Below are 18,935 nucleotides of genomic sequence, written 5' to 3' on the forward strand. Positions count from 1 at the left end.
TCACAACGCTGCCTGCTGAGGTCTTCCCCACTCAGCCTGCTATGGAACCACCACCTATGGTTCTAGCATCCTCCTTCATAACTGCCCAGGCAGAGCCTGGCGCCACTCCACTCTTTTCCTGGGCCTTGGGCCTTTTCTGACCCCTAGCCCTGGCCTCCGCCTGGCTTCCTGTCCCCCGTCTGGCTTCCTGTCCCAGCATTCTGGAATCCTGGTAGGACTTGGTTATCGAGAGTCCATGAATCTCAGGCTGTGTGATCTGCTGCCGGACCTCACCAAACTTGCAACACGAGGGAAACCTGCAAGCGCTAAAGGTTCAGGGCACCAGGTGCTGGTGGCTCACACCTGTAATCCTAGCTACGGGCTGCCATCTGAGGATCGCGGTTCAAAGCCAGATGGGGCAAGAAAGTCTGTGACTCTTATCACCAATAACCACCAAAAAGCCAGAAGTGGAGCTGCGGCTCAAGTAATGGAGCAACTAGCCTTGGCAAAAAAGCTCAAGGACAGTGCCCAGACTCTGAGTTTAAGCCCAAGACTGGCACACACACAAACAAGAATGTTCAGGGCAACAGAGAATGTTGCAGCTATCTTGAGTCTTGTGCCTTTGCCACTTACCACACCATTGATGTATGGAGTACGAGGCTCCTCTAAGAAGCCCTCCTGGATACCTGGAGGGCTGTGTTGGACTTGGCAGAAGTTGACTGCAAAGCTGGCTGCTCCTCCTGTGCTGACAGGATATGGCAGACATTGGGCTTGTTTAATGTGTGAGGCAGCACTAGCCCAGGCCCGGGGTATCGACTGTGTTTCAGGGATCCAGGTTGTGCGAAGGCATAGCATGCTTGACTATCATGGCTTCCTACCCTGTGTGGACCAGGACGTGCACCTGAGGTTGCTCAGGGACTGGCTTGTGGTACAGCAGTCACAGCAAGGCCGACCCCAACAAGCCTTGGCCAAAAGATGCAGGGCCTTCCTCCAGCCCATGCTGGGCAGCAGGCAGTGATGAGCAGGGCCTGCATTCAAGGATTCTTGGAGGAGCCTATGCACCCAGCCTCAACTCTGGCCCAGGATGCTGAAGGCACTGCCCTGGCTGTCAGCATGGCCCGAGTGCTAGAACTCATCTCTTGCCTGTTGAGGTTCACCAATCCCCTTTGTGTCTCCCTATGGCTCTCCCAAATATGAGCTGTCCAGGAGCAGCAGTCCTTCCCAGGGTGCAGGCTGGGCCTCTGCCTCCCCCTTCCACCCCCTACCCCCTCTCCCAGTCTGCCCCGGAGAATATTGGGGGCAGAAGTAGCCAGGTGAGCCTTCAGCCACTCACCTGGATTTCCGGTGTACTGGCCTAGGGTGAGTATGTTGAACTGGTCTTGCCAGCATGGGAGCTGGCGTAGTGGGCACAAGGCAGGAGGCTGTCCACGCTCCACAGGTCCACAGGCACCTCAGTCTGCAGGCCAGGTTGGGAGGTCAGGTCTGAGATGTCCAGCCCTAGCGAGTGGGCACCTAAGGGAGTGGGCACCCATGCTGCTGGCACCTTTGCAGCCCCAGAACTTGTCTCCCTGTTCCTGCTGATTCTCATCAAAAGAACATACTTCCCTACTTCTGGTCTCTGCCTTGTGTTCCTGTAGGGATGAAAGTTGGAGTTCCAGAACACAAACCAGACCCCGTGTGCCCTGGGCAGCCAGCCTTCCTGCCTTCCAAGTCTTCAACCCCCCTTCTGTACTCCTGCTCATGCCTCTCCTTGCTCCAGTCCCCACACTGATCACAGTCCAGCCCCCAGCCTGCATCCCAAGAAACATGGCAGGGCAGAGGATAGTCAGAAGTGTTGGTAGACTCAAGTGCCTCTGACATTCATATTCCCCTACATGCTTTGTACATGTTTGAGAGAAGCACACCTCTTTGGCTGGCTGTCAGTGTAACACAAACAGGTATTGTGATAGAAATGCAGTTTTCAGAAAGCAAAGATACACAGAAGTACCCAGGGGCTGCTGCTGCTCAGCACAGGGCTGCTGCAGGCCGGTGTCTACCCACCACCTCCTTCTTGAACACCACTGGGCCCTTGGGAGGGGAGGTGGCAGGAGCCCCATTGGCAGAGCAGAACCTGGTCTTCCCTGCCTCTGGCCAGCCATAAACATTAGCATCCCATTCCTCTCAGACTCGGTATAAAGCACCTCACAGGTCACAGGCTCAGGCCTCCGGGCAGTGCCCATGGGCTGTTCCCCTGAGAGTGTGCTGCCCCCCACTGGCCGGATGGTGAGCTGACCACAGTGGGCCATAGGTTCATCCACCCATAATTGAGAGCAGCCTTTCCCTGCTGGAGCCACGTGAGGCTAGACTAGATCCTGCCAAGCAGACAGTTCACTACCCTCATACCAGCAGCTGTGGTCCCTGCTCAGGACATCTTCCTCTTCTTTCTGAAGCAGCAGTGGCTTCCTCAGCCCTGGGCAGGGCTTCAAGCCTGTGTTCCACTCTGGAGGCCCAGTGAGGGCCCCAGCTGCTGTCCTCAGTAGGCTGCCTTGCTCTGGTCTGCAGTGATGGCCCCCCCATAACAGGCCTAGACCAGACTGCCTTCAGGATGCCCTGGATCCATGTCCAGAATTCCTGGGTACAAATTCAGGTTTCAGGGAAGTGAGAAGTCTTGCTGGATGCTGTCTGTGGGTGACAAGTTGGAGGATGTCCTACCTGGCCAGCCTGGGGCCTCCAGCACCACCACATGGGCCTGCTAGCCACCTGGTGCTAACCATGCTGGGAGCAGCCTCCGCACATCTGGAGTGCCCCCCGCCCTGCTGCTGGCCATTCTCACTGGCTGTCAAGGCTGCACGCACCATTGAGCTGGCCGGGCCACTTTCCTGGGAAAGAGAACAGCAAGAGCCAGGGCAGAGCAGACAACCGTGCTTCCTGGGAGCGGGAGGGAAGATGTGGGAAAGGGCCCACCCCACACCCAACAATAAAACCCATCCACAGGCGCTCCCCCCACTCTTCAGGTTCCCTTCCAGGGGGTCCGGGCTGTGGTCCAGTGCTGGTCCCCTTGTGAAGGTGCCAAGTTGCAGTTGGGAGTGGACCAGAGCACATGCTCCTGGCTGGCTGCCTCACGGGAGTCAGGACCCGTCCTTCACCCAGGGAGGCCTCACTTCCCCGCTGCCCTCCGCATCCTGGACCGGGGCCCAGGTGCACTGGAGAAACCCCACCGCCACACCTATCAGGAGTCCCATACACTTCACACACAGGAGCTTCCAAAATTATATTTTATTTCCATATCTAGGGAGTGAAAGCATAGTGTGAGACAGGTAGTACACGGCACCGCCAGCTCGGGAGAACCGCCCGTTCACAAGGTTCTCTTGATTGGGTTGACAATCGATACAAAGCCGGTTGAGTGAGCCTGGCCCTAGAGGGCTGTGGGGGGCTGCCTGGCGCCGAGCCACGGCTCTGACACACAGTGGGTGTCCACTGAGGACAGGGCGGCCTGGACGTCGCCCACCCCTGGGTGCATGGAGAGCAGGTTCCAATTCCTCCTGGCCCCACCCACGCTGGGGCGGGTGCAAAGTCCAGAAGGGCCAGCCTGGTGCAACAGAGGGTTGTATCCTTGCCCAGTCAGAGACACACAAGACAACTGGGTTTAAGGCTCCTATTTCCTGACACTGGCTCCAGTTTGCCTTTTCTCTGAAGTTAAAGTTACCTGAGTAAAAACTTGCCGGCATTAAAAAAAGGCCCAACACAGAGTGCGGTTAGCAATGTCCCCACACGGGCGAGCCACCAGCCCACAGCAGAGCGAGGTGTGGGCATCTGGCATCGAGCTTCCAAACTGACTGGCCCATGAACCCGTGGTTGAGACCCACTCAAGGCCAGCGCTCTGTCCGGCGGAGCATAAAGCACGGTGAGGTAGGTACAGCAGAAACTCGCAGGCCGCGGCCCCGGGAGCTGGAGTGCCGCTTGGCCCTCGGGCCGGCCCCAGCCGCCTGTGTCCTGCGGGCCGGGCCGCCGGGTCCATGGACAGCCCTGTTTGTGTGTGTGTGTGTGTGTGTGTGTGTGTGTGTGTGTGTGTGTGTGTTTCTGGGAAGCCTGAGCACAGACAGTTAAATAATCCTTTATTTGGGCTGGGGATGGAGAGGAGAGGCAAGGCCTGGCCTGGACCCCCATGGGGGGTGGCTTGGCTATGTCTGCACCCAGGGAGTCCCCAGGTGGGGGTGCCGGCTCCTTGGGAGCCCCAGCTGTGATGAGGGGGAGTAGCCACAAGTCCCTGGGTGTGTCACTCGCACGGCCCTCCTACTGGCCTGGCCGGGGCCCGGAGGCTCTCTGGAGGCAGAACTGTGCAGCAGGCAGTGACAGGACCAGACTCACGGTTCGGCGGCCCATCCAGTACAGGCTATAGCCCAGAAGTCCGAAGAAGGCGGCCTTCACGGCCAGTCGGGACACTCTGCCTGAGATGGACGGTGGTGGGACGCTGTGGGAGGAGGAGGCCTGGGTATGGCTGGGGCTCGACCCCCTGCAACCTCCCGTGCGGAGGTCAACGCCACGTGCAGTTGGGGGCCTGAAGGGAGAGGGCTACCCACGTCATGATCTCCTGGATGTTGAGGTCAGTACTCCAGTTCTTCTCGATGCCAGGCACGTGGCCCATGCCCACAACACCAACGACCACGGAAGGGACGCACTTCCTGGGTTCAGCTGTAGGGGAGGAAGGAGGTAAGCTGTGGCTGGCACAGGAACCACAACATCCCAGGGTGTCCCCACCGCGCCTGCCTGTCACCGTCAGAGGCACGGGGCAGCTCGAGGCGCCGGGCAGCCTGCCGAAGCATATAGGTCAGGTAGATGTCGCGCTCTGAGACGATGGTGCGGTGCAGGTCAGGAAATTCACCAATCATCTCAGCCATCATCTGCTCCAGCAGGTCCTTCTGCTTGCAGCGTTCTACATCATCCTTGCTGGGGGCAGAAGGCATGCTGCTGGCTGGTAGCAGGGGGGGTGGGGGGGCAGGCAGAGTGCACAGCCACCCCACAGGGACAGGCAGGGGGTGCCCCACCTCCGACAGGGACCGTAGAAGGCACGCTGCTGACTGGGGAGGATGGGGGCACTGGGAAGCTAGCAACACTGACACAGGTCCGGGACCACAGCACTACGTATTTGGGACTTACGGGGGACGGAGGGCAGGGAAGGTCCTTGTGTGAGCAGGTAAGGCAGGGTGGAACGTGCCATGTGTGGGCCAGGGGACTTGCTCTACCTGATTGGGTCTGACAGGAAGCAGAGGCCCCAAGCCAACTTGACTTTCTGCCAGAAGGAGAGTGCGGCAATAGCTCTCTTGAAGGTGACGGGGATGGGCCGGTCGCCCAGGTGGAATTTGCAGAATGGCACCTTGCTGGCCTGGAGTGGAGGCTGGGTGTTAGGGCTCACGGGGCCCTGGGCAGCTCCTGCCGGCCCTGGTCCTTACATGGTTCCCAGGTGTGCCCAGTGCCCACCTCCTTGAAGGCTTCTCTGAACTCGCCACCGGGGGCCATGCCCAGCTGCTCCGTGATGTGGGCAGACACCTTCAGCAGCAGCATCTGCATGAGTCCCGACATGAGCCCGTTCTGCAGGGGGAGAAGCCCCATGTGAGCCCCATGCAGAGAAGGGCAGCCAGCGAGCCAGGCCCCTGCTGCCCCGGTCAGCGCCCTCAGGGGCCTTCTGCCCACGAGGGCAGGCCGCCCTGGCACAGGGTTCAGACCAGAGCAGGATTTTGGCTTTGGTCGCTTTCCAAAGAGACGTTGTGGGGGAAGGGAGGAGTGAGGAGTCCTTCCTTTACAGGACAGTCGAGGTGGTTGAAAAAGGCCACCTCACTGTCATGGTGGCCTGATCCCAGGGGTCTGACCATGTGTCTGTGAGGGACAGGCTGATCCCAGGCCAACAAGGCAGACCCCAGCACCTCACGGGGCCCAAGCACACACCACGTCTGTCTGCCAGGCCAACACAGGCGGCAGTGCAGATGCCTGGCAGCCACTCCCACAGCGATCATGGCACGGACTTCCCCGGGTCCTGCCACGCTGGCTGACAAGAGGTGAAGGTTGGCATGTAGAGATGCCCCCCTCACTGGGCTCTGAGGCTGTGGTGCAGGCCCTAGCCCTGGGGAAGGATCACCTCTTTAGCTGCTGTGTAGACTCCACACCTTCTGTGCGTGTCCAGGGAGGTGTGGCCTTTGACCCAGCAGGTGCCCCTTTGAGCCTGGAGATGGTCTACTGCACCAGTGTCCTTGCTTACCTGGACTCAGGTAAGCAAGTATAGTATAGCTATATACTATATACTATATAGCTATAGTTCTATACTAGAACGGTCCAACCTGACTCTAAGACTTAAAACAGGGCCAAGTGCCAGTGGCTCACACCTGTCATCCTAGCTGCTCAGGAGGCTGAGATCTGAGGATTGCAGTTCAAAGCCAACCCAGGGAAGGAAAGTCTGTGAGACTCTTATCTCCAATTAACCACCAGGAAACGGGGAGTGGTACTGTTCCTCAAAGTGGTAGAGCACTAGCCTTGAGTTTGAAAAAGCTCAGGGACAGCACCCAGCCCCACGACTGACCTAAAACTCCCTCACTGCCCAAGACTTAAAATAGGGACCTTGGGCCAGGTGGTGTGTTAGGTCTGGCAGATACCAGGGACTAGAGGTGAGGTCAGTTCTGCCCATGTGGCTAAGCCCCATTGAAAACTATGGACATTGGAGTTCAGGGAGCCTCTGGGGGGGGGGGGGGTACCATGCACATCATGTAGTTTCAAAGATGAGTGCCACATGAAACTCGCTTTGTAGAGGTATGGGCAGCCAGTGCCAGCCTCTTCCTACTGACAGCCTCCTGCGCCCCCCGCCCCCCCGCTCGGATGGACCAGGGTGAGCCTGTGGCTTGCATGATCAGGTCTGTAATCCTTGTGGACCCCAGACTCTACTCTGGGGACAGGACTGGTGCTGATGGGCCCTGGCTAGACGGGGCTGGCCTTCGAAGGCTGGACTGTCAACGTCTGGGGTTCACTCCCTTGTCCGGGAGATTTCAAGTCACAAGCAAGTCGGCCTGGGGAGCCCTCATCTCATGTGTGGGACAGGCTAGCGTCGGCTGTGAGAACAAGCTGCGAGGCTGGAGGGGTAGGCAAGAGGAGGGCCACGAGGCCATGTGGCAAGCCACCCACCGCGTGGCAAACCGAGGGCCCTACCTCAAGAGTCAGAATCTCACCTCTTTCCTTTCTTGTGTGGAATCTGATGTAAGACCTCCCTTCTCCTGAGTGTGAGTGGGGACAAGGCCAGGCTGGACCAGTGGCTGCACCGTGTCAAGGTCACAAGGAGCTTGGGCCCCGAGCCCCTCCCTTCTCCGCCCCGTCGCACGCAAACCCGGGCCCCACGTGCCACGTGCGCACCTGCCTCACAGCCTGCTGCAGCTTTTCCAGGCTGACCTCCTTGGCTTCGCGCAGCAGCGTCCTCTCGTCCATCTTCAGCATGGACACGCGGTACTGGCAGAGCTCCACGACGACCACGTCAGGCTGCACCTCCCGGATGGTCTGTGGGCACAGGCCACACCTGGGATTGGGGTGCACTCCATCTGCCTGCCCCCACACCGCCCCAGGAGCCACATTAGAACAACCCCAGTGCTAACCACCTGTGCCACGGTGACAACTCAATTTTTTTTGGGGGGGGGGCAGTCCTGGGCCTTGGACTCAGGGCCTGGGCACTGTCCCTGGCTTCCTTTTGCTCAAGGCTAGCACTCCACCTCTGGAGCCACAGCACCACTTCCGGCTTTTCCTGTTTATGTGGCACTGAGGAATCAAACCAAGGGCTTTATGCATGCCAGGCAATTACTCTACCGCTGTCACATTCCCGGCCACAACTCAGTTCTTTTTTTTTCGCCAGTCCTGGGCCTTGGACTCAGGGCCTGAGCACTTTCCCTGGCTTCTTCCCGCTCAAGGCCAGCACTCTGCCACCTAAGCCACAGCGCCTCTTCTGGCCGTTTTCCATATATGTGGTGCTGGGGAATCGAACCGAGAGCTTCATGTGTAGGAGGCAAGCACTCTTGCCACTAGGCCATATTCCCAGCCCCACAACTCAATTCTTAAAGCAACTAGACAAAGTTGTAAGACAAGGTAGCTGTTAAATGAAAAGGCAGAGGTTTCCTGCTGGAGGTAGGAATGAGCCCCTCTTCATTCCTGGAGGAACATGGAATTGGAGTGGCCTGCTGAGTGGTCCTGGGCGTGGCTCACCACAGCCCGTACTCCTGGACACAAGCCAGCGGAAGAACGGTAACCCAGGGAAGGGGGGCTACCTTCACGACATCCCGCTTGCTGTCATCACTGAAGTGGGCAGTGCCCACCACGTACACTCTGCTCCCATCCTCAGCTACGAGCTGGGTCACAGTCCGTGGCAGGTTGGGCCGTTCACGTCGTCGCTTTAGCTTCATCTCCAAGAGTAGGTTGAAGGCATCTGTATCAGCTGTAGAGACGGTAAAAGCCACAGGTGCTAAGGCCCAGTTCCAGGGGACAGGCTGCTTGCACAATGGCTGCCAGGGCTGGGCAGGCCCTGTAGGTCTTCAGGATCACAGGCTAGAATGGGAACAGGGCCTCATGGCACGTGCTGGGCTGGCACAGGGGCTGGACAGGCTGCCTGTGTGCTGGGTGTCATCTGAGGAGCCCAGCCAGGCACTTTGCCCCATCTAACACAAGGGAACACCTGGGAGAGCAGTGGACCAGGGGCCCATGGGCCGTACCCATAATGGCTCAATTCTAACTAAGCCTGGATTTAGGGAAGGTCTTAGGGAACAAGTTTCATAGAGGCCCACCAGGTACAGTGAGGCAGTCCTGCTACTCACCCACTCGCGCTCACAGCCACGTCCCACCCTACCCCAGGGGTCCAGCAGACCCGAAGGAAGACATACACAGGTTCTGGGGGTCTCCAGAAAGCACCCCGGGCTCTGCCTCTGATGTCCCTGAAGTCGTGACGGGCTCCGCGTCGGCCTGCAGGAGAGAGAACTTGAGTGGATGTCCTCTCAGCCCCGTCCCCCTCCCAGCCTGCTCAGGCCACTCTCAGGTCTTCCCCATGGAGAATTCCGCAGAGCAGCAGGTCCCAGGACCTCCACCCTGCTGTGCCGTGGCGGGGCCACCGGGTGCTGAGGAAGAGGCCTCCACCAGCTCCCAGCCTCCCCCTCACCTCCTGAGGTGGCCGGTCCTCCCCTTCCATGGCTGACCGGCAGTTTCCTGATGGGCAGAGGAAGCCTGAGGAGACAGGACAGGGTGCTCAGCTGGAGCCCAAGGCTGAGCTCAGGTCCCACTGGGAAGCAAGGGGACAAGCCAGTCCTTAAGGGCAGGGCCTCAGCCCCTGTCCCAACACCACTGACTGGCTCCTGGCACATGCTGCTGAGATCCTGGTTGGGGAGATTAGCAGCCTCCAGGAGTTACGTGAGGACGGACCTGCAGGCAAAGTCCCAGGCACACAGAGAATGCCCCAACTCATACCCCACACTGCAAGAAGACAGAAGCAGGGACATTGTGTTTTGGACCCCTTTCAGTAATGGAAGACAGAAGCAGGGACATTGTGTTTTGGACCCCTTTCAGTAATGGTGGCAATGAGTAGAGAAGGTGGGAATGGGGAAAGTAGACGGCTTAGTGTCCTTAAGAGTCAAGACATATTTCAGCTGGAAAGAGGCAAGATATTTAGTAAGGAAGAGCATAGTTAGAAATCTGACAAGGAAGCAAGTGCTGGGAGCTCATGCCTAGAATCCTAGCCACGCCAGTGGCTTAGCTGTGAGGATCACGGTTTGGAGCCAGACCAGGCAGGGAAGTCCAGGAGACTCTTCATCTCTGATTAAACACCAAAAATCTATAGCTCTAGCTCAAGGGATAGAGCACTAACCTTGAGCACAAAAGCTCAGGGACAGCGCCTAGGCCCTGAGTTCAAGCTCTTTGACTGGTATATTACACCCCTCCCCCTTACAAATCTGACAAGAATCCAGGCACCAATGGCTCATGCCTGTAATTCCTAGCTACCTAGGAGGCTGACGTCTGAGGATCCTGATTCAAAGCAAGTCAGGGCAGGAAAGTCTGTGAGACTAAACTACCAAAAAGCCAGAAGTGGCTGTGGCTTAAATGGAAGAATGCTAGCCTTGAGCAAAAGCAGCTCGGGCCTTGAGTTCAAGTCTCAAGACTGACAGAAAAAGAAAAAAACCCTGACAGAAACCTAGGGTGGCTCCCTGTGGAAGACCAGTCCATAGCGTCACGGTTTCTGTGTCCCTCAGACAGGAGACAGGAGCCTTGAGGTTGGAGTCCCGTATGCCAGATGGCACAGAGGGGGTAGAGAGAGCATCGGTCAGACTTCAGTTTAGTGAGGTCATAGGACTTCATACCTCTCCTACTAGAAAGTGACTCTGCTACTTGGCAGAGCTCTTAACAAATTCAGGCCAGAATCTGCAAGCCTCACACAGTGCCAGAGAAGCTGCGACTGGCAATAGGGCAAGAACACTCAGCAGACACAGGAAGAGGCCAGGGGAGAGAAAACTCAGCCTGGCAATGAAGAGGAGCTGTGTTTGGACCATGACGTGAGAGCGCTCTCTAGACAAGACGAGTAGGCTGGAGAATTCTGACCCCTGGATGTTGTCATGCTAAGGAAGGAAGGGAATATTCCAAACTGCCTTTAGCTATGATGAAGCAGGGTAGTTCTGTTCTGAAGTGTGGGCATGCATCAGAGCTGCATCAGGAGATGTGCTCGCACAAGGGGCTTCACCACACATAACTTGAGCCTCTCTTGGCTCACCATCTACCAATGGCACAACTCTTAGAACTTCCATGATGAAGAGTAAGCAAGCAGTAAATGGCCTTGGTGCTCTCTGGAGCCCCCTTCCCCGTGGCATCTGGCAAACGCATGTCCTGGCTCTCAAAAGTGTTGTAGGTGCGATGAGCAGACTAACTCAGAGCTCACTTCCTCATCTGAAATAGGAACTCAGCGCAGGGCCTGGGTGGGTGACTCAAGGCTCGGGTCTCTCTAGGCATAACCAGACACTTGGGAGCTCACCAAGGTGAGAGGAGGTCATGGTGAGCATGGGTGGGCCTTCTAGAAGAACTGGTCAGGGGTAGCAGGGCTCCCAAGGCAGGGATGGGCTAATTATTAAGAGCACACAATCAGATCCCAAGCCAGCCTTAGACTGCTGCAGGGGTGTGTGTGGGGGAACCTATCCCACAAGCAAAGTTCTGGGGGGCCCTCCTCTCTACCTGGGCTCCTGAGTCTGGAAACTGCCCTATTCTGAGGGTTCTCAGGGTAGCACATCTGGGAAAGACCACTGCTCGCTCCAGGGCTCCCAAAACTCGTGGACAGTGGCTCATTGAGACTCACTCCAGGGGCTTCCTTCGTACACTAAGTCACTCAAATGAAACCCAAACAGCCATGTGTTCAGAAGGCTTTGGGAAGCTTGCTTTCCTTTCCTTTTTTTTTTTTTTTTGCTAGTCCTGGGGCTTGAACTCAGGGTCTGAGCACTGTTCCTGGCTTCTTTTTGCTCAAAGCTAGCACTCTACCACTGGAGCCACAGCACCACTTCCAGCCTTTTCTGTTTATGTGGCACTGAGGAATCGAACCCAGGGCTTCATGCATGCTAGGCAAGCACTCCACCACTAAGCCACTCTTCAGCCCCGGGAAGATAGGGCGTCCTGGCTTTCCCTCTTCACATAACCCCAGCTGGGACCTGGGGAGTCATCCTCTCAGGCCTGGGCAGCAGCCCCACTGGGAAAGGAGAGAAGATCATCCTTAGTCCAGCTTAGCACACAGAAGCAAACAATTCTTATTTACAAGCAGCACAAGGCTGCCAAAGCACAAGGCGAAAACTGGGGGAAAAAATCCTGTAAGGGATTTCCTGTAAGGGTGTGTGTGTGCGCAGCACCAACAGCCAATGGGAGGGGACCACGTTGTTGCCTCCTCCAGCCCTGCCCGCCTACTGGGCAGCTGAAGGTCTGAGGTTAGCCTGCCAGACCCACCCTCTGGAGCTTGCCCCGGGCAGGCCCGAGCCTGAGAGGAACAAGGCAGCCCAGAAGGCTGAAGTGGCTGTAGAGAGGCCCAGGCGGGTGGCAATGGCCAGGGAGAGGAGCCTTGAGCCTCATGATGGCTAGGTCACACAAATGTGGCACACGGACCTAGAGCAGTATCTAACCCTGGCCCAGGCACCTATCACCAAGAGCAGTGACTTTGGGTGGGGGAAGTCAGGCAGGAAAGCCACTGACCCCCCAGGCTGACTGAATCTGAGAGCTGATGCTATATATCCACATACTTCCTGGTTTACTTCCTCTTGGATGTAATCTCAAACAGGCTACTAATCTGTCCCTCACCTGCTCTGAAGGCTGGCAGGGCCTAAACTGGACCTCCACCTCTGGGCATCTAGCCACTCTTAACTATGCTTCCTGTGTGTCCTTTACACATTTAAGCCCTCAAGGAGACCAAGCAGCCCCCTCTCAGGGTGGATCCATGTGTCTCCTCCTTCCCAAATCCCAGCACCGGTGTCCTCAGACCGTGGTCAGATCAGCTCCCAACCAGCTCTCCCTGCAGAGTAGGAGGGGCAGTGTCTCTAACTTGGGCCTGCTGGCAAGCATGCAGCCCACCGCCACTCACTGAGCCTTAGTTTAAGTTACAGCAAAGCTCTCAGCATCTAAACTTCTGAAAGAACAAGTCTCAGACTTAAGAATTCTCAACAGCCATTGCATGCAGAAGAGAAAATCAAGGAAGTCCCGTTTATGTCAGGGCCCCTCAAGGAGGTGGAGCCCTAGAACTCCAGTCAGAGGAATACAGTGGTTCAGTGTTGGATATGGCTGTTTACACCTAAAATGTGCTATCCTACGACGCTGGGCCCTACAATGCACGACCAAAGCCAGTCAGATCATCCCACTGGCCTACCTAGGCCATGCATGACTGTCCCTCTTCTAGGTCCCATTACTCTAAACTGACTTGTGTCCTGCCCAGATCCACACTCTGAAGTGTCACCCCCCGGTGTGCGAGCGAGCGCGAGGGTGTGGGGTTAAGGAGGCCGCGGTGAGGGTGGGACCGCATGCTGGGATGTCCGGCAGGTCACTGAGGATGTGGCTAGAAGCCTCTCTACAAGCCAGGCAGGGCCCTCGCTTCCAGGGAAATGTCAACGTCCGTGAGCGATGCTCTCTCAGGGCCCCGGGCCGAGCTGTCGCCGAGCCCGCAGCCCTCTGAACGCTGCCGGCCACGCTCCAGCCTGGCTGCCGAAAGCTGACCGGCGCCGCTCCGCCGGCTCCGGGCCGAGGATCCCGAACCAGACCGGCCTGGCCGGAAGTTCCCGTGCAGGTGTGGCGGAGCTGGGGGCGGGGAAGCGGGGCCTCGGTCCACCTGGGCTCCACGTAGGCCCCGGCCCGGGCTCTAGGCTCCCGGTCCCTCCGGCCAGAGCCCCTGCGGGCACCGCCTCTGACCGCGTCTCCCCCCGCAGGGCCGCCCCCCGCCCCCCCGCAGCAAGGGGACGGGGCTCGAGGGCAGCAGTGCCGCACGGGGCCCGGGGGCCCGGGGGCCCGGGCGCCGGTGCCGGCCCGTCTGGGGGACCCGCAGGCCAGCCCGCTTCTGAGGCGGCTGCCATTCCGCGCGCCCCGGCGGCTTCCGGGACTCCGGGGCTGCGGCGGCCCCCTCGGCCCGCCGCCAGCAGGGCTCGCACGGGCGGAGCCTCGCGGCCGGGGGACCCCGCGTCCGGGAGGCTCGGCCCTGCAGCCCGCGTCCCGGCCCGACCCCGGCCCCCCGCCCGCCCGCCCGCGGCCCGCGGCGTACCGAGCGGGGATGCGGCGCTCCTCAGCCGGCCTCCATGCGCGCGTCGCCCGGCGGACGGGGCGGGCCGCGCCGGGCGGGGCGGGGCGGGGCGGGGCGGCCGGACGGGCCGGGCCGGGTGAGGGCGCCGGCCGAGCAGCATGCCGGGAAGCGCCTCCCAGGGGCCCGCGCGCGAGGCCCCGCCCCCGCCGCAGGCCCCGCCCCCGCCGCAGGCCCCGCCCCCCGGGCTTACCCCCTTTCTCCGCCCCCCCAGCGCCCGGACGCGGCTGCCGGGGGCGCTGCCACCCGGGGGTCGCCCTAGGTCTGGCTCGGTGTCCCGTGACGGTGGAACAGAAGCCGTGGTTCCAAGACGGGCAGGGCACGGGGCCGTGGAACATGCCCCCCGTGGCCCCGGCCGGCCTCTGGGGCTCCCCAGCCGGGCCGCCTTCGGACAGGGCTGTGGGGGGCGGGCCTGGGCCTCTCGCCGGCGGCTGCCCCGCAGGAGCGGGATCTGGCCGGCAGACCCGGGGGGCGGTGTGGGAGGGGGGCTGGGCCGGGGGCTGGGCCTGTTCAGGGATGGCCACCACATCCCTTTAGGTTCCAGGAGGAGAGCGCCCTGGCCCCAGACCTGCCGGGCTGCCCAGTGGCCCTCCCGGGGTCGGGCTCTTGTGGGCGCCGGGGCTGTGCGCTCCGCACCCACCCGGCGGTTCCCTCTCGGCTGGGCGGGCTGGCTGCTGGGGCAAGGCTAACCCTCCGAAGGGCTGGGCCGGGCCTGAGGCCCCTGGCCTTCTCTGCTCCTGGTGAAAGACGCTGCTCTCAGTTGCCTCTGGTCACAGCCTCTCCGCCCCCGGCCCGCTGCTGTGCTGCGCTGGTTTCCTCCAAGCACCTCAGTCGCCGTTCACAGGGAGAGCACCGGGGGCGGGGGGCTGGGGGAGTCCCCCGGCTCCAGCCACTCGTTCACCGCCAGGCACACTGAGACCCACCCCGGGCCATTTTCTTGGGGCCTCCAGTGCTAGGCTGCTGAGGCCGGAAGAGGCCTAGGTTTGTCTGCACTGCCTGGGCTGGGTTCAAGGTTCTCCCTGAGCCCAGCCTCTTCCTCATGAACGACCCTGGTACCACCTGCCCTTCTGGTCTCTGCTCTCTGCTGGAGAGAAGGAGACAAAGGGTGAGGTGGCATCTTTATTTTTTGGACAGTCCTGCGGCTTGACCTTAGGGCCTGTGTGCTGTCCCTGAGCTTTTTCGCTAAAGGCTAGCGCTCTTCCACTTAAGCCACAACTCTGCTTCCGGCTTTTTGGTAGTTTAGTCTCACAGACTTTCTTGCCCTGACTCACTTTGAACCACGATCCTCAGCGCTCAGCCTCCTGAGTAGGATTACAGGCGTGAGCCACCAGCTCCCAGCTGAGATGGCAGTTTAAGTGGACACTGGCCCTGGTTGCCAGAATTGACCTGGGCAAAGTGGCTCTTGGGGAAGGAAGGTGCCAGCGACCCTAGTCCCCCTAAGTGGGTGACAGAAGCCACAGCTGCCCTCCGACCTCTAGCTGGGGAACTCCTTTCCCCTCCTGCCCCCACAAGGGGGCTCCACTGGGTTTGTGAGGAACCAAAGGCAGAAGAGAGTAGCACAGACCTGAGTTGTGCTCAGCCAAGCTGGCGGGGACGCTGAGGCAGGCCTGCCACAGCGTGGCCTGGACCTCTCCTGCATCGGAGGCTGTGTTTGGGAGAACAGCATGGTAGCTCAAGTTCTGCCTCTTCTCAGTTGTTCCCAAGTATATGCTTTCGCATGGGGGCAGATTCTGTTCTGACACTGAGAGGCCATGGCCCCGGGGGTGGGGGTGGGGGTGGGGGCTGGCTGTGTTTCTTGAAAGCCCCCCTGTTCTTCCCAGCAGGTGGAGGAAGGGCTCTCTGAGGTAGCTCTGCAGGCAGCAAGGCCAAGGCTGGGGTACTGGGGTCAACACGGCAAGAGCAGGAGGCCCAAGGGCACCAGGGCCCGTTAGAAAAGAAAGGATCCTGCAGCCAGGGCATTTGTGTGCTGGTAGGGGGGAGTACTCACCAGGGTCCCCGCCCATGTGAGGGAGGTGGGGTGGCCGGAATCATCCCAAACCGTGGAGCCCACGCAGGTAGGGCCTGGGGTGGAAGAGGTATCAATGGAAAATGACCGGAACTGACAGCGCTCACTGTCCTCCTCCCCGACAGCCACATCCTTGCTGCCCGTCATCTCCCCTCCCGTCCCCCTGAACAAGCAAGCACACGGGGTCTTGGAAGGGAGCCTGGGGCCAAGGCCGCGTCTGGTGCTGGCGCCCCGGGTGACACAGCTGCTACATTGAAACTCCTCACTCACAACAGCCTTCCAGGAAGGTGGGGTGGCTCAGGGGGACAGGAAGCCCGAGAACAGGTCTGAGGGGTGAGGGGCACCCCTAGTGCCATCCGCTCCCACAGAATGCTGACCAGCTGGTCTGAGGGGGCACCTTAGTGCCGTTCACGCCCACAGAATGCTGACGAGCTGGGGACTGGTGGCTCACACCTGCAATCCGAGCTAGTCAAGAGGCTGAGATCTAAGGATCCAGATCCCAGCTGGGGTAGGAAAGTCTGTGAGACCCTTGTTCCAAATAACTGCCAAAAAGCTGAAAGCAGAGCTGTGGCTCAAGGGGTATAGTGCTGGCCTTGAGCACAAAAAGCTCAGGGACGGGACCCGTGCAAGCCCCAGGAGCAGCACAAAGAACGCTACCTTGGGCCTCCTCCTCAGCGGTGGCCCCGTCTGTGGATCAGCCCCGTATAGATACGGGTGACGTTTTTACCCACAGCACTGGCCTCTTCAGACAGGTCTCAGCTGAACTGACACAGGCAGGGCCAAGGAGCAGGGGTGTCTTTAGCCCTGGTCTGGTTAAAGGAACCCCATCGGGACCCAGTGCCTCCAGTGTCCACCTCTGCTCTGCTTTAGCTCGGGGCCCTCCCTGGATGTCCCGTGGCCGGAAGGACTTGCCTTCGCTGGCCAGGAAACAGGGGAAAGTGCAGAGGTGAGACCTGGCACCTCCCAGTGAGCTTTCTCCCTCTCTGAGGCAAGTCACTGGGTGGACCAGTGGAGCCGGGGCTGTGGGGACCCGGTGAGGCTGGGGGGCTGGCTGCGTGCCTCGCGGGCAGGGTGGGAGGAGGGGGGGCCCAGGGACTGGACGTTGTCAGCGTCAGGGTTTTCTCGGGTCCCAGCTGTCGGGCGGGCTCACCATTGGAAGGCCAGCTTGTGGGAGCAGGCTGCTCGGAGGACAGCTGGTTGTTCCCAGGGTTCCTCTGGGCACCCCAGGGTCCCCTGCTCTGGAGACAAAGATGTATGTACTACTTAGGATGCCAGGCCAGGGAAGGTGCCAAGTCTGGCCAAGATGAGCTTTCTGGAAGAGGGCACTGCCCACACCTGCGGGTATTATTTCCTGCATTCTGGTGCTTTGGCACTTGGAGCTGTGCTGGCCTGGGCAAGCTGCCTCTCCCAGTGAGGGCCCCGTCTCGAGGCTAGCCGGTGATAATGCATGTCAACCTCCTCACCTCCTCCAGACACAGACAGGGCCATTCCCTGCCGGCCCCGGGCCCCTCAAGACAGGAACCAGGCAGCCAGGGGCAGCCCCGCGCCGGGCGCCCACTGAAGCCGTTCAGACTGGTCATGCCTTCCACCCGCCACTGGCGCTCCTTCCTGTGGGCGACACCGTGGGAGCCGCCGCTCGCGTCGCCCCCTCTGCCCGTGGAGACACCGCGGAGCTCGCGTCGCCCCCTCTGCCCCTCCCCCCATGCTCCTGTGCGGGCAGTGTGGTCCGGGTCACCCCTTCCTCTAGAATCTGTTAGCAATAAGCTGCCTTCGGGGCTGGGAAGGTGGCCTAGAGGAGGCGGCTGGCCAGGCTCCAGTCCTCAGCTCCACACACCGACGAAGCCGGAGCTGCCAGTGGTGGAGCGCTAGCCTGGAGCATACGAAGCTCAGGGACAGTGCTCAGCCCCAGGGCTGGCAAAATGACTAAATAAATAAAAGTAAATAAGACCCTGTCTTCAATGGCAAGTGTCTGGGCTGAGGGAGTTTGCTCAGTGCTAGCACACTTGCCTAGCAGGTGGAAGGACCCGGGTTCCACCCAACACCTACAAGAAGGAGGAAAATCAATGCCCTGTCTGGTTTGTCCCCGCTACACCTGGACAATAAAACACTTGTACATGGGTAATAAAACCTACGTATGTTTTTGACAGTATGGGACTTGAACTCAGGCCTCTTGCTTGTTACACAGGCTCTCGACTGTTGAGCTATGCCTACGATCCCTTTTTGCACTTAGGAGACGGGGCTCTGTGCCTGGGCCGTGCGGGGCCTCTTTCAGGCTTTCTGAGCTCACGGCGTGGCAGGTGCGTGCAGGGGCACACCCTCGCACCTGCATCCTTCTGTGACGAGGAGTCTCTTGGGCTTTTCAGCTCAGCCTCCAGAGTAGGTAGGGCGACAGGAGAGAGCCACTGCCACCCGGGATTGTTTTGAACGGGCCCCTTGTTTATTCCGGGCTGGCCTGGACGGTGGCCCAGTCACACTTTGTACCCTGCTGGAATGACAGGCACGTGCCACCCTGCCTGGGGTTTGGGGCAGCAATGGGGTCTGGTGAGCTTTCTGTCAGGACTAGCCCTGCCCTGCAGTTCTGCAGGCCTCCGCTCCCTGAGTAGTGAGGATTACAGACACGGGCCATGACGCCTGCCCACGTCTCAGGGAGATTCCAGGAGGCCCAGGCCAGGCCCGCATGGGCCCTTCTGACTCCAGCTGAGCCCCATTCCTTTGATGTGTAGCCTTCATGAGTTCCTGGCCCAGCTGCCCCGGTCAGTTGCTGACGAAGAGCCCTGTTCAGACTGGGATCGCCCTCTAGCCAGGTGGTCCACAGGGCCAGCTTTGTCCCAATGAGCCTCGAGGCTGAATCCCCTTCCACGGGGAAAACGCCCCCACACCACACCCCCCAGAGGCTCCTGGGAACCCACGCACATGCTTCTGCCCCAAAGCCCCGGGGGGCAGGGCCATGCCCGCGTGAGCCCTGTGCGCGGGGCCTGGGCACTGGGGGCCCTCCAGGAGAGTTGATGGTACACCTCACCGCAGCGGCCTCTCCTCCCCCTGGGTGGGGGCCTGGGGCCCCTGCTCCCTGGCACCCCACAGGGACGTCTGCGTGTTGACGGGTGCGGAAGGTCGGGCAGGAGGCGCGGGACGTGAGGCGGGGCCTTGAAGGGGCACAGGCGG

At 60.0% G+C, this 18,935-nt stretch overlaps 1 protein-coding gene across 1 annotated transcript; it reads right to left on the bottom strand.

Moving 5' to 3' along the window:
- Positions 1 to 4,054: 4,054 nt before the first annotated feature.
- On the bottom strand, positions 4,055 to 13,798 carry Trabd (TraB domain containing). Its single transcript, XM_048353785.1, has 10 exons — positions 13,733 to 13,798; positions 9,131 to 9,195; positions 8,859 to 8,937; positions 8,250 to 8,416; positions 7,351 to 7,491; positions 5,437 to 5,547; positions 5,202 to 5,341; positions 4,733 to 4,905; positions 4,539 to 4,650; positions 4,055 to 4,429 (listed from the first exon to the last, which is right to left on the bottom strand). Exons 2-10 carry the CDS (start codon positions 9,158 to 9,160, stop codon positions 4,252 to 4,254), a joined length of 1,131 nt encoding a protein of 376 aa, XP_048209742.1. The 5' UTR covers positions 9,161 to 9,195; positions 13,733 to 13,798; the 3' UTR covers positions 4,055 to 4,251.
- Between the last annotated feature and the right edge of the window lie 5,137 nt (positions 13,799 to 18,935).

Source organism: Perognathus longimembris, chromosome 1 (genome assembly GCF_023159225.1).
Source record: "Perognathus longimembris pacificus isolate PPM17 chromosome 1, ASM2315922v1, whole genome shotgun sequence".
Lineage (NCBI taxonomy): Eukaryota > Metazoa > Chordata > Mammalia > Rodentia > Heteromyidae > Perognathus > Perognathus longimembris.

Excerpts from the sequence above, each read along its gene's own strand:
- Trabd (XM_048353785.1), bottom strand. The coding sequence starts at position 9,160 with ATGGAAGGGGAGGACCGGCCACCTCAGGAG. Across the intron at positions 8,417-8,858 it reads TGGAGACCCCCAGAACCTGT|CTGATACAGATGCCTTCAAC; the intron begins GTATGTCTTCCT and ends CCGTCTCTACAG. Across the intron at positions 4,430-4,538 it reads AACATCCAGGAGATCATGAC|CGTCCCACCACCGTCCATCT; the intron begins GTGGGTAGCCCT and ends CTCCTCCCACAG.